Source organism: Mytilus edulis, chromosome 10 (assembly GCF_963676685.1).
Source record: "Mytilus edulis chromosome 10, xbMytEdul2.2, whole genome shotgun sequence".
In the NCBI taxonomy this organism is placed as follows: Eukaryota; Metazoa; Mollusca; class Bivalvia; order Mytilida; family Mytilidae; genus Mytilus; species Mytilus edulis.
This window is the reverse complement of record NC_092353.1, coordinates 63,660,835-63,677,239: the sequence shown is the minus strand read 5'-3', so window position 1 is coordinate 63,677,239 and position 16,405 is coordinate 63,660,835. Positions and strand designations below refer to the sequence as shown.

The following is a 16,405-nucleotide window of genomic DNA, read 5'->3' as shown; positions in this document are numbered from 1 at the left end:
TGATACACTATTTGTTCTTTCTAACAAAGATAATTATTGTAAATTTTTTTTTTTGATAACAATCACAAATAAATCATTGCTGGTAAATCCCACTTTCATAATGAAGAATAAAGCACTGAAATTTCTATTCACTAAGCCATTTGTACTTTTTTGATATATTGAAAATAAATTTTTCACAGTAATTCCGATTGAAGAAGATCCTGAATATTAAATGAAACTTAGCATTACTACTATTCCATTTCAGGAATCGTAATATAACATGAAAATATATCCCATTATAAAACACCAAGCCACACATAATTCATCTTGTAGAATTATTCACAATTAGATGGGCTATCCAAAAAAATCCATTTCACAAACACTCTAATTCCATATCAGGAATCAGAAACTTAAAATATATCCCACATTAAAACACCATGAAGCAAACATATATCTCCTTTTTTTATAAACTAAATTCACTGATTGAATTTCCATCTTCACTGTAAAGAGACACAAAAAGAAATGGCCTAAAATGCCCCATCTCTAAATAGAATAGTCTATTCAGGACATTGGTCATGATACATGAGGAAAGCAAGCTATCTATCAGTCATTTAAATTTTACCTTTTAGTGATTTTTTTTTACTGGGTAGTTAAATGACCACCTGTTGATGACCTCTCACAATACCTATCATACAATTTAAATGGACAAATTGTGTTGACAATTTTTTATACTGGTCAGGCAATAGGTATTTAAATACCACAAAGGGGATTGTGGAATGACAGTAATACAAGAGAAATATGCCAATATGTTCAGTTCCATAAATTCTGTTATTGGGTAACTATTTCAATGATGCATTATGCCACATCTCCTTTTATTCATAGTTTATCATAAAAAAGATAATGACTTAATTTCTCATCCAGGGATATAACTCCATTGTAAATTAAAGTAACCAGTATATTGTGCACAATGTTTCTATATAAGATTTTTTTTTATTAGTTATGCATATTTGCAGTTACTTAACATGAACAGGTTATAAATCCATGAATATGTATTTGTGGTCACAAATTCTAAACCAGTGAGGCTAAGTATATCCACAATGATGAAAAATGTTTTCAGAAATTGTTCTATTGATGTTGTTAACATACAACAGAGTTACAAATAGCCAGTTCCATATGCTCTTCATAATAATGGTTTTCCCTTTTTATGCCATCTTTTATAAGTTTTAATGAGGGGGGGGGGGGGGGGGCAAGGGGTTTAACTGTTATGCTGTTATGGGGCAATTTAATTCTTTGTTATCGGTTATTTTGAAAATATATTTGCTGTTAGCTGTTATTGTCTTATTCTTTGTTAGCTGTTATTGGGCTTTTAGTTTTTTTGTTATCTGTTATTGTGATAATGTGTTTGCTGTTAACTGTTATTGAAAATTGGAATGTTAGCATTTTTTTTGACAGTCAATATTTAATATAAATTGAAGATCATTGGCCATTGGGGTCTACCACTACTAATATGTTTGTCCCGTATTCAGAGAAGGATTCCATTAACATATACCCATCACAGAAGTGAGGTCCAGGACAATTCAAGTATATCTTATGATTATCCTTTGTAATAAATTCCATTTTTTTTTATGAATGTGTATTTAGAATTTTTTGTATGAGAATAATGTTCCTTGTTTTCCGTACGAACATATTAAATTAAAACAATTCTTAATATGACAAAAAACATATGGCCAGGAATATCTGACAAGGATCCCAATTAAGGACTAGGTCCTAACAACCACTTAACCTTTTATATAATATGGTACATAGACTCAGCTCTGTAATTCTTTTCAAAGCAGAACCAAATGCATTGTACAATGAAAGTTCCAACCATGTACTTGGGTCTGAAGCTGCACATAACTCATTACAAACAAAGATTTATTTCGTTTCAAGCCATTGTTTCCCTACTAAACTATGTATTCTACTTACTAGTACACTTGGTACAATCAAAAACCTCAGCTGATAAAAAAATTGTTCAAATAAGGCCTTTGAAAATAGTGGAATAAATTGCTTTTAGAGTGTCAAAATTCGTTCGAAGTACTTGATAAATTGCATGCTTAAATGGTGCTTTTGATTTTATTAACCTATACACCTCTTTGCCTCATAGTTTTATTAAGAAAAATTCACACACCTCATTAAATGGTCATTTAGAAAAAGTCAGAATATCAAACTCTTTTAGGTCACTTTTTTTTATTAGCAACAAAGGGAGCTTTAGTCAATATATATAAACAATACACCAACGTTTCATGAAAACTGATGAACACATTTTTGTGTTAATGTCTGAAAACTGGAAAATCACCCCTTTTTAGTTAATAAAACCCGTTAACTCGGAAACGTAAAATCGAAAATTTATAAAAATTGAAAGTAACCTCATGTTAATAGATATAAACAATTCACCAAAATTCCTTGCTTTGTGAAAGCATTTTGAGATATTATCAGAAAAATGAAAAAAAAAACACCAATTTTATTGAATAAAAACCCATTACCCAGAAACTTAAAATCTAAAATTTATAAAAAAAAAAAAAATGGGAGCTCACGTCAATAGATATAAACAATTTCCCAAAGTTTAATGCAAATGGTTAAAGAGTTTTTGAGTTAATGTCCGACATGTTGACAACAGACGGACAACAGTATACCATAATACGTTCCGTAAACGAGCGTATAAAAATATTATAATATATTGAGTAGTAATTTAAACACATTCTAGAAACATAAATTAATACTAAAAACATAGTCATAAAAAATGGAATTTAATGCATTACAAAGGATTATATCCGTAATAAGAAATACTGATTTGTCAAAGACCGAATTATTTTAATATTTCATTTACTGTTATCTGTTTTTGTCCATTTTAATTCCTTGTTATCTGTTATGAGCCAAATCAATTTGCTGTTTTGCTGTTATTGGGAACCCCCTTGCCCCCCCTCTTTAATTAATGTCACAGTAACATTTTAGGTAACAGGTGATTTAAATCATAATTACACTTTATGTAAGAATCCTGGGTTTTGATTGGTTGATAGCCAGTGTATTTTTCACCAATTCACTGTTATCAAACGAATATCGTTCATTTTTTAACTCCGCCGGGGTATTTGCCAAAAGGATTTGCCTTTTTTACCCTCTCTGCCGTGGTATTTGCCAAAAAATACTCTATCCGACTGGACGCTTGTAACGTCACGATCATCAATGCGTTTTAGAACATTAAAATTCGGTGTAATTAAACAGATATATCATGTTCTTGAGGGGTATTTGCGAAAAAAGACAAGTCTTGAGAATGAATTTCTTAGACTAAATAACATATGATTTTTACTGTACGATAATAGCATTGAATTAACGTAAATTTCATATTTCTCGAATTGATGCTAAGCGGGCTGATATGAAAAGTTTATCACATGCTTCGATTGTTATCACATGCCTTTCCGTAACGTTATCGCATGGCATTCCGGTGATACTCAGCAAATTCCGGAAAATACACCTCAATGCTACGTTTTCAGTGAAAAACATTACGAAGTAGTATACAAAACAATTTTTTGGATACTGGAAAGTATTATTGAGTAAAATAATAAAAAAACAAAAACAAATATTAATTATTAAAATTAATTTTTAAACGTTTCAAACATAATTTAGAAAGTTACTTTAACAGTTGACTTTTCCAAACAGTGTTCATATTATGTATATTATTGAAATATTTATTTTGTTGATTCGTCCATATTAAAATATTCTTCTTCTCTGTTGAGGCATATGATAGAAAGATATCATATCGAATGTACTAAATCTGGGGTCTGACGTTCGTGAACTTTTCAATCTTTGAACTTCTATTTTGGAACCACGTAAAGGGATCAATATATGAATCTGTTATTCTTCTCCATTGTTGAAGCATATGATAAAAAGATCATTACATGTCATTTTTCATATCGCATGTATTATCAGCCCTCGGTCAATATCAGCCCTCATGCCATGCGGCTCTTGGGCTGATTTTGAACCTAGGGCTGATAACACATGCGATATGAAAAATGCCATGTAATAATCTGATATTATCATTCAATGGTTGACTGACCACCTGTAAATTTAAAACAAAACTGTCAATGAAAAAAAAATTTAGGGCAAAAAACAACCAGGTAAAATCTACAGGTAGTTAAATGACCACCTATTGATAATCTCTCACAAAACCTATTGTACAGTTTAAATGGACAAATTGTGTTGACAATTTTTTATCCAGGTAACACTGTAGGTATTATAATACCCCAAAGGTGATCGGTTAGTCACAGTAATAGATTATCAAACAAATAGTTTGTGCTTCAAGAAAATGCATGACAATTAGGAAGGCTAATTTTTGTTTTCATTTGATAGAAAAATACTAAGTATATGGTAATTATGCAAGTACAAAAATGTTCCTTGTTACCTTCAATATTTTTTCTTAACAATAATTTCCATGCATATGGATGCAGCATTCTTTTCATATACCAAGTATATGAATGAGTTTGTTTCTGATATGGCGGAATATGCGCTATGATTTCTCAAAGTTGCAGTCATTCTTTGAATTGATCTATCTTGTAAGAAAATTTAAGGCCACACCAATTTGATGTCTTGATCTTCGAACTATATAGAAAGACAAATCCATATTTGCCAATTAACTCCACGTTAACATGTGCTTAACTTCATAACACACGCAGCATCCCAATCTTTCTCTACTATAAATATTATCATTAAATTGTTGTTGTTAAAATTTATAGTTATTTTCTGAGATATTGAAACGTCAGTGACTGTCATGAATAGCTAAGCATTTTATAGTATTTATGGGCTGTACAACTGTTTACACATTTAAAATGGTGTGACATTTGTTTCCAAGTCCCTATTCAAATAAAATGCCAAACGATATCAATTTTTAGTTCTAAACATTTATTTTTATTTTAAAAGTTTCTCTCATTCCCATATTTTGTATCATCCTGGAGTTTTCTGTATTTTAACATAGTTCCCCATTTTCAAATTTCTTGAAGCTTGTCCCCTCCCCCTCTTCCCATTCCAATTTTGTGATATACTAGTATGTAGTTGTTTACATAAGAACTATTAATCATATATCAAATGAACAAAAAGAAATGTCATAAGCTTTTAGAACATTTCCATGATTAATTCATCACCATATTTTCATCATATGCTATTTAAGATAGACAGTTTTAGTGTCAATATCAATCAAACACTATCCAGTTACGATAATCTTTTTACAATTATAATCTCAAAATTTTTCAACGGCAATTTTCTAAGCGGTTAGACATTTACAGTGCACTGTTATGATTCAAATATGATATAATGGTATTGGAAAACCTTGCAGCTGAATAACCATTGACAAAAACATGTTACATTTGAGAAAAATGACTGAAAAGATTTTACCTATTTCTGCCATTGCCAAATTGGGAATGTCGTATTTCCAGTTACGGTTAGCAGTTTAACACCAGTGAATCTTAGTGATGGTAGGTAAAAGTAATTCAAATCCACTATGCATGATTATATGACATGAGATCCATATTACCGCCACCATCGACTTTTTGATCATTTGATCATATAGTCTTTAACTTCAATGTGTGTGTAATGTGAATAAAAGGAGATATGGTCAATGTAACAGCAACCCAAATACCAAAATATTTAGAGTGTAACATAAATCTTCAACAATATACAGGTTTCTATACAATATATATCTAGCTCATGTTTCTAAAGACCATTTATTGACAGGAAGTAAATCAAAAAATATTGTTCATATTTTATGGCTAATTTATTGGAATTTTACTTGTAGCAATTCTACTTTAAATGTGCCAGTCATTCATCAGAGTTTGACACAGCTCCAGTTTTGAGACACATCAGACCTAATAAGAAGAATATAGAGTGTTTAACATGTTCTACAGTAAGGTAAGGACAGTTTAGAGACACATCAGACCTAATATGAAGAATATAGAGTGTTTAACATGTTCTACAGTAAGGTAAGGACAGTTTAGAGACACATCAGACCTAATAAGAAGAATATAGAGTGTTTAACATGTTCTACAGTAAGGTAAGGACAGTTTTGAGACACATCAGACCTAATATGAAGAATATAGAGTGTTTATCAAGTTCTTCAGTAAGGTAAGGACAGTTTTTAAACACATCAGACCTAATACCAAGAATATAGAGTGTTTAACATGTTCTACAGTAAGGTAAGGACAGTTAAGAGACACATCAGACCTAATATGAAGAATATAGAGTGTTTAACATGTTATACAGTAAGGTAAGGACAGTTTTGAGACACATCAGACCTAATATGAAGAATATAGAGTGTTTATCATGTTCTACAGTAAGGTAAGGACAGTTTTTAAACACATCAGACCTAATATGAAGAATATAGAGTGTTTAACATGTTATACAGTAAGGTAAGGACAGTTTTGAGACACATCAGACCTAATATGAAGAATATAGAGTGTTTATCATGTTCTACAGTAAGGTAAGGACAGTTTTGAGACACATCAGACCTAATATGAAGAATACAGAGTGTTTAACATGTTCTACAGTAAGGTAAGGACAGTTTTGAGACACATCAGACCTAATATGAAGAATATAGAGTGTTTATCAAGTTCTACAGTAAGGTAAGGACAGTTTTTAAACACATCAGACCTAATACCAAAAATATAGAGTGTTTAACATGTTCTACAGTAAGGTAAGGACAGTTTTGAGACACATCAGACCTAATATGAAGAATATAGAGTGTTTAACATGTTATACAGTAAGGTAAGGACAGTTTTGAGACACATCAGACATAATACAAAGAATATAGAGTGTTTAACATGTTTTACAGTAAGGTAAGGACAGTTTTGAGACACATCAGACCTAATATGAAGAATAAAGAGTGTTTATCAAGTTCTTCAGTAAAGTGAGGACAGTTTTTAAACACATCAGACCTAATACCAAAAATATAGAGTGTTTAACATGTTCTACAGTAAGGTAAGGACAGTTTTGAGACACATCAGACCTAATATGAAGAATATAGAGTGTTTAACATGTTCTACAGTAAGGTAAGGACAGTTTTGAGACACATCAGACATAATACAAAGAATATAGAGTGTTTAACATGTTTTACAGTAAGGTAAGGACAGTTTTGAGACACATCAGACCTAATATGAAGAATATAGAGTGTTTATCACGTTCTACAGTAAGGTAAGGACAGTTTTAAAACACATCAGACCTAATACCAAAAATATAGAGTGTTTAACATGTTCTACAGTAAGGTAAGGACAGTTAAGAGACACATCAGACCTAATATGTAGAATATAGAGTGTTTAACATGTTCTACAGTAAGGTAAGGACAGTTTTGAGACACATCAGACCTAATATGAAGAATATAGAGTGTTTATCATGTTCTACAGTAAGGTAAGGACAGTTTTTAAACACATCAGACCTAATACCAAGAATATAGAGTGTTTAACATGTTCTACAGTAAGGTAAGGACAGTTTAGAGACACATCAGACCTAATATGAAGAATATTGAGTGTTTAACATGTTATACAGTAAAGTAAGGACAGTTTTGAGACACATCAGACCTAATATGAAGAATATAGAGTGTTTAACATGTTCTACAGTAAGGTAAGAACAGTTTTGAGACACATCAGACCTAATATGAAGAATATAGAGTGTTTAACATGTTCTACAGTAAGGTAAGGACAGTTTAGAGACACATCAGACCTAATATGAAGAATATAGAGTGTTTAACATCTTCGACAGTAAGGTAAGGACAGTTTTGAGACACATCAGACCTAATATGAAGAATATAGAGTGTTTAACATGTTATACAGTAAGTAAGGACAGTTTTGAGACACATCAGACCTAATATGAAGAATATAGAGTGTTTATCATGTTCTACGGTAAGGTAAGGACAGTTTTTAAACACATCAGACCTAATACCAAGAATATAGAGTGTTTAACATGTTCTACAGTAAGGTAAGGACAGTTTTGAGACACATCAGACCTAATTTGAAGAATACAGAGTGTTTAACATGTTCTACAGTAAGGTAAGGACAGTTTTGAGACACATCAGACCTAATATGAAGAATATAGAGTGTTTAACATGTTCTACAGTAAGGTAAGGACAGTTTAGAGACACATCAGACCTAATATGAAGAATGTAGAATGTTTAACATCTTCGACAGTAAGGTAAGGACAGTTTTGAGACACATCAGACCTAATATGAAGAATATAGAGTGTTTAACATGTTATACAGTAAAGTAAGGACAGTTTTGAGACACATCAGACCTAATATGAAGAATATAGAGTGTTTATCATGTTCTACGGTAAGGTAAGGACAGTTTTTAAACACATCAGACCTAATACCAAGAATATAGAGTGTTTAACATGTTCTACAGTAAGGTAAGGACAGTTTTGAGACACATCAGACCTATTACATAGAATATAGTGTTTAACATGTTCTACAGTAAGGTAAGGACAGTTTTGAGACACATCAGACCTAATATGAAGAATATAGAGTGTTTAACATGTTCTACAGTAAGGTAAGGACAGTTTTGAGACACATTAGACTTAAAAGGAAACTTTGCAAAAAAATCAAAAATTGATATTATGTCCATTCTGTATAAAAATGCTCAAATTCATAGATATGACAAGTCAATGCACTAGCTATTATTGTCTTTATACTGCAATCTAGAAAAAAAACATTTTCAAATAATTCTTATATCATTTGCATTTCTATAAATACTTGAATTGGATTGGTCAATTGGGAATTTTTCTCTTGGTTTACACTTCGATAAACCATGTTTCCGAAACTACTTTTGTAATCTATTCATGCGCGATACATGCACATTCTTGCAGGGATACTGTGATTTTCATCAAATTGAGACTATAAAACAATTGCATAACAGTTGTTTCTATTCAAATGCATATTTAACAAAAAGAAGAAACAAAATAAATGCACAAAAGCTTCGAAAATGTATAAAAATAAAATTTGAATGAAATTCCGCGAAATTTCATGAAAGGATTTGGCGAATTTACCTCATGGAAAAACACGACGTCATACGAATGCAAATATTCAAGGGAGAGATTATTTCGTTACGTGTACGCTTCAAATTCTGATATTATTTAATTAAAATGAAGTCTTTGAGGTAGGTGCTATTTCATTTTAGATTCTGTTGCATTTATCGGACATTTATGGTTTTTAGAAAGTCAAAATGGCGGCCACTGCTTAGTTACGACATGCCATTGTGCTTTTGATGGTAAATATAGCAGCCATCAATCAAATAATGTGAATTAATAATTGCGTATGTTTGGATGCAGAATTATAAGAATTAAACACATTTTTTCTAGAGGTTATTGATGTGTAAACCGGGTCTCTTACTCACAAACTTGACATAAAAGTCCTTCGGACTTTTATTCAGTTTGTGAGTTAATCGCCCCTGTTTACACATCAATAACCTCTAGAAAAAATGTGTTTAATCCTATATTGTTTAAAATGTAAGTGTTATTTATTTGATTTAAATTTTGGGGAAAATACCCCTTTAAAAAGCCTATGCTGTGTCAAATATTTAATCCCAATCCAAATTCAGAGCTGTATCAAGCTTGAATGTTGTGTTACTTGCTTTTCCTCCATTTTGGGCCGAATCCTTATATCGTTGATATGGCAAGTCAATGCACTAGCTATTATTGTCTTTATACTGCAATCTAGAAAATAACATTTACAATTGTTTAAAATGTAAATGTTATTTATTTGATTTCCATTTTCGGAAAAATCCCCCTTTAAAAGGGTTCATACCAGTATGAGGTGGAGAAATATACAACACAATGAAATGTACATTACCTGTTGAACCCAGCAATCGATGATGAAATTCGCTTGAGTATGGACAAATATATCAACAATAAGCATGAAAGATAATAATTTATAGGTTTCAAACAAAAAAAATTAACAAGTGAAATATGTTTTTCCAAAAATTGTAAAAGAAATAAGTTTGAGTCGTTCCACGCTTTGTTGTATACATTTGAAACAAGAACAGGTTGAAGAGGACGTATGAATAATTAAATATAGTTTCGGCAACCTCTATTTAGATATGCATGAAGAAAATTGACATCGGGTCAGTGACTGTATATGACATAGAAATATAGTCAACACATTTTGACTGCTTAAATAGAATGAGTGCAGTATAAATTGTATTTTTGTAGCTGTATAATAATGTATTTAGTGATATGTTTTTCATTTCAGTTCTCCTTTATTGGTTTTCCCTGTGACAAGAGTCGTGTGAAGTGATTATTTTTTGTAGCTCTATGATAATGTATGATATGTTTTTTATTTTAGTTCTCCTTTATTGGTGTTTCCCTGTGACAAGAGTCATGTGATGTGTATAGAATGTTTTAGGTCTTATGGTATTGTCAGATTGAATGACAGAATGTTTATAGAAGATGTAAACCATGGATATAGTCTCCCTTGTCCTGGTAAGTCATTGTTATATATAGTAGACATGAACCATGGATATAGTCTCCCTTGTCCTGGTACACCATTGTTATATATAGTAGACATAGCCATGGATATAGTCTCCCATGTCCTGGTACGCCATTGTTATATATAGTAGACATTAACCATGGATATAGTCTCCCTTGTCCTGGTAAGTCATTGTTATATATAGTAGACATGAACCATGGATATAGTCTCCCTTGTCCTGGTACGCCATTGTTATATATAGTAGACATTAGCCATGGATATAGTCTCCCTTGTCCTGGTAAGTCATTGTTATATATAGTAGACATGAACCATGGATATCGTCTCCCTTGTCCTGGTACGCCATTGTTATATATAGTAGACATTAGCCATGGATATAGGCTCCCTTGTCCTGGTACGCCATTGTTATATATAGTAGACATTAACCATGGATATAGTCTCCCTTGTCCTGGTACGCCATTGTTATATATAGTAGACATTAACCATGGATATAGTCTCCCTTGTCCTGGTATGCCATTGTTATATATAGTAGACATTAGCCATGGATATAGTCTCCCTTGTCCTGGTACGCCATTGTTATATTTAGTAGACATTAACCATGGATATAGTCTCCCTTGTCCTGGTACGCCATTGTTATATATAGTAGACATTAACCATGGATATCGTCTCCCTTGTCCTGGTACGCCATTGTTATATATAGTAGACATTAACCATGGATATAGTCTCCCTTGTCCTGGTACGCCATTGTTATATATAGTAGACATGAACCATGGATATAGTCTCCCTTGTCCTGGTATGCCATTGTTATATATAGTAGACATTAACCATGGATATAGTCTCCCTTGTCCTGGTACGCCATTGTTATATATAGTAGACATTAACCATGGATATAGTCTCCCTTGTCCTGGTATGCCATTGTTATATATAGTAGACATTAGCCATGGATATAGTCTCCCTTGTCCTGGTACGCCATTGTTATATATAGTAGACATTAACCATGGATATAGTCTCCCTTGTCCTGGTATGCCATTGTTATATATAGTAGACATTAGCCATGGATATAGTCTCCCTTGTCCTGGTACGCCATTGTTATATTTAGTAGACATTAACCATGGATATAGTCTCCCTTGTCCTGGTACGCCATTGTTATATATAGTAGACATTAACCATGGATATAGTCTCCCTTGTCCTGGTACGCCATTGTTATATATAGTAGACATTAACCATGGATATAGTCTCCCTTGTCCTGGTACGCCATTGTTATATATAGTAGACATTAACCATGGATATCGTCTCCCTTGTCCTGGTACGCCATTGTTATATATAGTAGACATTAACCATGGATATAGTCTCCCTTGTCCTGGTACGCCATTGTTATATATAGTAGACATTAACCATGGATATAGTCTCCCTTGTCCTGGTACGCCATTGTTACATATAGTAGACATTAGCCATGGATATAGTCTCCCTTGTCCTGGTACACCATTGTTATATATAGTAGACATTAACCATGGATATAGTCTTTCTTGTCCTAGTACACCATTGTTATATATAGTAGACATTAACCATGGATATAGTCTCCCTTGTCCTGGTACACCATTGTTATATATAGTAGACATTAACCATGGATATAGTCTCCCTTGTCCTGGTACACCATTGTTATATATAGTAGACATTAATAGCCATGGATATAGTCTCCCTTGTCCTGGTAAGTCATTGTTATATATAGTAGACATTAACCATGGATATAGTCTCCCTTGTCCTGGTACGTCATTGTTATATATAGTAGACATGAACCATGGATATAGTCTCCCTTGACCTGGTAAGTCATTGTTATATATAGTAGATATTAGCCATGGATATCGTCTCCCTTGTCCTGGTACGCCATTGTTATATATAGTAGACATGAACCATGGATATAGTCTCCCTTATCCTGGTACGCCATTGTTATATATAGTAGACATTAACCATGGATATAGTCTCCCTTCTCCTGGTACGCCATTGTTATATATAGTAGACATGAACCATGGATATAGTCTCCCTTGTCCTGGTACGCCATTGTTATATATAGTAGACATGAACCATGGATATAGTCTCCCTTGTCCTGGTACACCATTGTTATATATAGTAGACATAGCCATGGATATAGTCTCCCATGTCCTGGTACGCCATTGTTATATATAGTAGACATTAACCATGGATATAGTCTCCCTTGTCCTGGTAAGTCATTGTTATATATAGTAGACATGAACCATGGATATAGTCTCCCTTGTCCTGGTATGCCATTGTTATATATAGTAGACATTAACCATGGATATAGTCTCCCTTCTCCTGGTACGCCATTGTTATATATAGTAGACATTAACCATGGATATAGTCTCCCTTATACTGGTACGCCATTGTTATATATAGTAGACATTAACCATGGATATAGTCTCCCTTGTCCTGGTACGCCATTGTTATATATAGTAGACATTAACCATGGATATAGTCTCCCTTGTCCTGGTACGCCATTGTTATATATAGTAGACATTAACCATGGATATAGTCTCCCTTGTCCTGGTACGCCATTGTTATATATAGTAGACATTAACCATGGATATAGTCTCCCTTGTCCTGGTAAGTCATTGTTATATATAGTAGACATGAACCATGGATATAGTCTCCCTTGTCCTGGTATGCCATTGTTATATATAGTAGACATTAACCATGGATATAGTCTCCCTTGTCCTGGTACGCCATTGTTATATATAGTAGACATTAACCATGGATATAGTCTCCCTTGTCCTGGTACGCCATTGTTATATATAGTAGACATTAACCATGGATATAGTCTCCCATGTCCTGGTACGCCATTGTTATATATAGTAGACATTAACCATGGATATAGTCTCCCTTGTCCTGGTACGCCATTGTTACATATAGTAGACATTAGCCATGGATATAGTCTCCCTTGTCCTGGTAAGTCATTGTTATATATAGTAGACATTAACCATGGATATAGTCTCCCTTGTCCTGGTACGCCATTGTTATATATAGTAGACATTAACCATGGATATAGTCTCCCTTGTCCTGGTACGCCATTGTTATATATAGTAGACATTAACCATGGATATAGTCTCCCATGTCCTGGTAAGTCATTGTTATATATAGTAGACATTAACCATGGATATAGTCTCCCTTGTCCTGGTACGCCATTGTTATATATAGTAGACATTAACCATGGATATAGTCTCCCTTGTCCTGGTACGCCATTGTTATATATAGTAGACATTAACCATGGATATAGTCTCCCTTGTCCTGGTACGCCATTGTTACATATAGTAGACATTAGCCATGGATATAGTCTCCCTTGTCCTGGTACACCATTGTTATATATAGTAGACATTAACCATGGATATAGTCTTTCTTGTCCTAGTACACCATTGTTATATATAGTAGACATTAACCATGGATATAGTCTCCCTTGTCCTGGTACACCATTGTTATATATAGTAGACATTAACCATGGATATAGTCTCCCTTGTCCTGGTACACCATTGTTATATATAGTAGACATTAATAGCCATGGATATAGTCTCCCTTGTCCTGGTAAGTCATTGTTATATATAGTAGACATTAACCATGGATATAGTCTCCCTTGTCCTGGTACGTCATTGTTATATATAGTAGACATGAACCATGGATATAGTCTCCCTTGACCTGGTAAGTCATTGTTATATATAGTAGATATTAGCCATGGATATCGTCTCCCTTGTCTTGGTACGCCATTGTTATATATAGTAGACATGAACCATGGATATAGTCTCCCTTATCCTGGTACGCCATTGTTATATATAGTAGACATTAACCATGGATATAGTCTCCCTTGTCCTGGTACGTCATTGTTACATATATTAGACATTAACCATGGATATAGTCTCTTTTGTCCTGGTACGCCATTGTTATATATAGTAGACATTAACCAATTACCATGGATATAGTCTCCCTTGTCTTGGTACGCCATTGTTATATATAGTAGACATTAACCATGGATATAGTCTCCCTTGTCCTGGTACGTCATTGTTACATATAGTAGACATTAACCATGGATATAGTCTCTTTTGTCCTGGTACGCCATTGTTATATATAGTAGACATTAACCATGGATATAGTCTCCCTTATCCTGGTACGCCATTGTTATATATAGTAGACATTAGCCATGGATATAGTCTCCCTTGTCCTGGTACGCCATTGTTATATTTAGTAGACATTAACCATGGATATAGTCTCCCTTGTCCTGGTACGCCATTGTTATATATAGTAGACATTAACCATGGATATAGTCTCCCTTGTCCTGGTACGCCATTGTTATATATAGTAGACATTAACCATGGATATAGTCTCCCTTGTCCTGGTACGCCATTGTTATATATAGTAGACATTAACCATGGATATAGTCTCCCTTCTCCTGGTACGCCATTGTTATATATAGTAGACATTAGCCATGGATATAGTCTCCCTTGTCCTGGTACGCCATTGTTATATTTAGTAGACATTAACCATGGATATAGTCTCCCTTGTCCTGGTACGCCATTGTTATATATAGTAGACATTAACCATGGATATAGTCTCCCTTATACTGGTACGCCATTGTTATATATAGTAGACATTAACCATGGATATAGTCTCCCTTGTCCTGGTAAGTCATTGTTATATATAGTAGACATTAACCATGGATATAGTCTCCCTTGTCCTGGTACGTCATTGTTATATATAGTAGACATTAACCATGGATATAGTCTCCCTTGTCCTGGTAAGTCATTGTTATATATAGTAGACATTAACCATGGATATAGTCTCCCTTCTCCTGGTACGCCATTGTTATATATAGTAGACATTAGCCATGGATATAGGCTCCCTTGTCCTGGTACGCCATTGTTATATATAGTAGATATTAGCCATGGATATCGTCTCCCATGTCCTGGTATGCCATTGTTATATATAGTAGACATTAACCATGGATATAGTCTCCCTTGTCCTGGTACGCCATTGTTATATATAGTAGACATTAACCATGGATATAGTCTCCCTTGACCTGGTAAGTCATTGTTATATATATAGTAGACATTAACCATGGATATAGTCTCCCTTGTCCTGGTAAGTCATTGTTATATATAGTAGATATTAACCATGGATATAGTCTCCCTTGTCCTGGTACGTCATTGTTATATATAGTAGACATGAACCATGGATATAGTCTCCCTTGACCTGGTAAGTCATTGTTATATATAGTAGATATTAGCCATGGATATCGTCTCCCTTGTCCTGGTACGCCATTGTTATATATAGTAGACATGAACCATGGATATAGTCTCCCTTATCCTGGTACGCCATTGTTATATATAGTAGACATTAACCATGGATATAGTCTCCCTTGTCCTGGTACGTCATTGTTACATATATTAGACATTAACCATGGATATAGTCTCTTTTGTCCTGGTACGCCATTGTTATATATAGTAGACATTAGCCATGGATATAGTCTCCCTTTTCCTGGTACGTCATTGTTATATATATTAGATATTAGCCATGGATATCATCTCCCTTGTCCTGGTACGCCATTGTTATATATAGTAGACATTAACCATGGATATAGTCTCCCTTGTCCTGGTACGTCATTGTTACATATAGTAGACATTAACCATAGATATAGTCTCTTTTGTCCTGGTACGCCATTGTTATATATAGTAGACATTAACCATGGATATAGTCTCCCTTATCCTGGTACGCCATTGTTATATATAGTAGACATTAGCCATGGATATAGTCTCCCTTGTCCTGGTATGCCATTGTTATATTTAGTAGACATTAACCATGGATATAGTCTCCCTTGTCCTGGTACGCCATTGTTATATATAGTAGACATTAACCATGGATATAGTCTCCCTTGTCCTG

At 33.6% G+C, this 16,405-nt stretch overlaps 1 protein-coding gene across 2 annotated transcripts in view; it reads left to right on the top strand.

Moving 5' to 3' along the window:
• The window catches only part of LOC139491676 (E3 ubiquitin-protein ligase parkin-like), a 43,073-nt gene that overhangs the window by 12,854 nt on the left and 13,814 nt on the right, over positions 1-16,405 (top strand). For both annotated transcript variants that reach the window (XM_071279483.1, XM_071279484.1), the window contains exons 5-6: positions 5,801-5,913; positions 10,328-10,464. In XM_071279483.1, the coding sequence (XP_071135584.1) occupies positions 5,801-5,913; positions 10,328-10,464 (250 nt within the window). The remainder of the gene's footprint in view (positions 1-5,800; positions 5,914-10,327; positions 10,465-16,405) is intronic.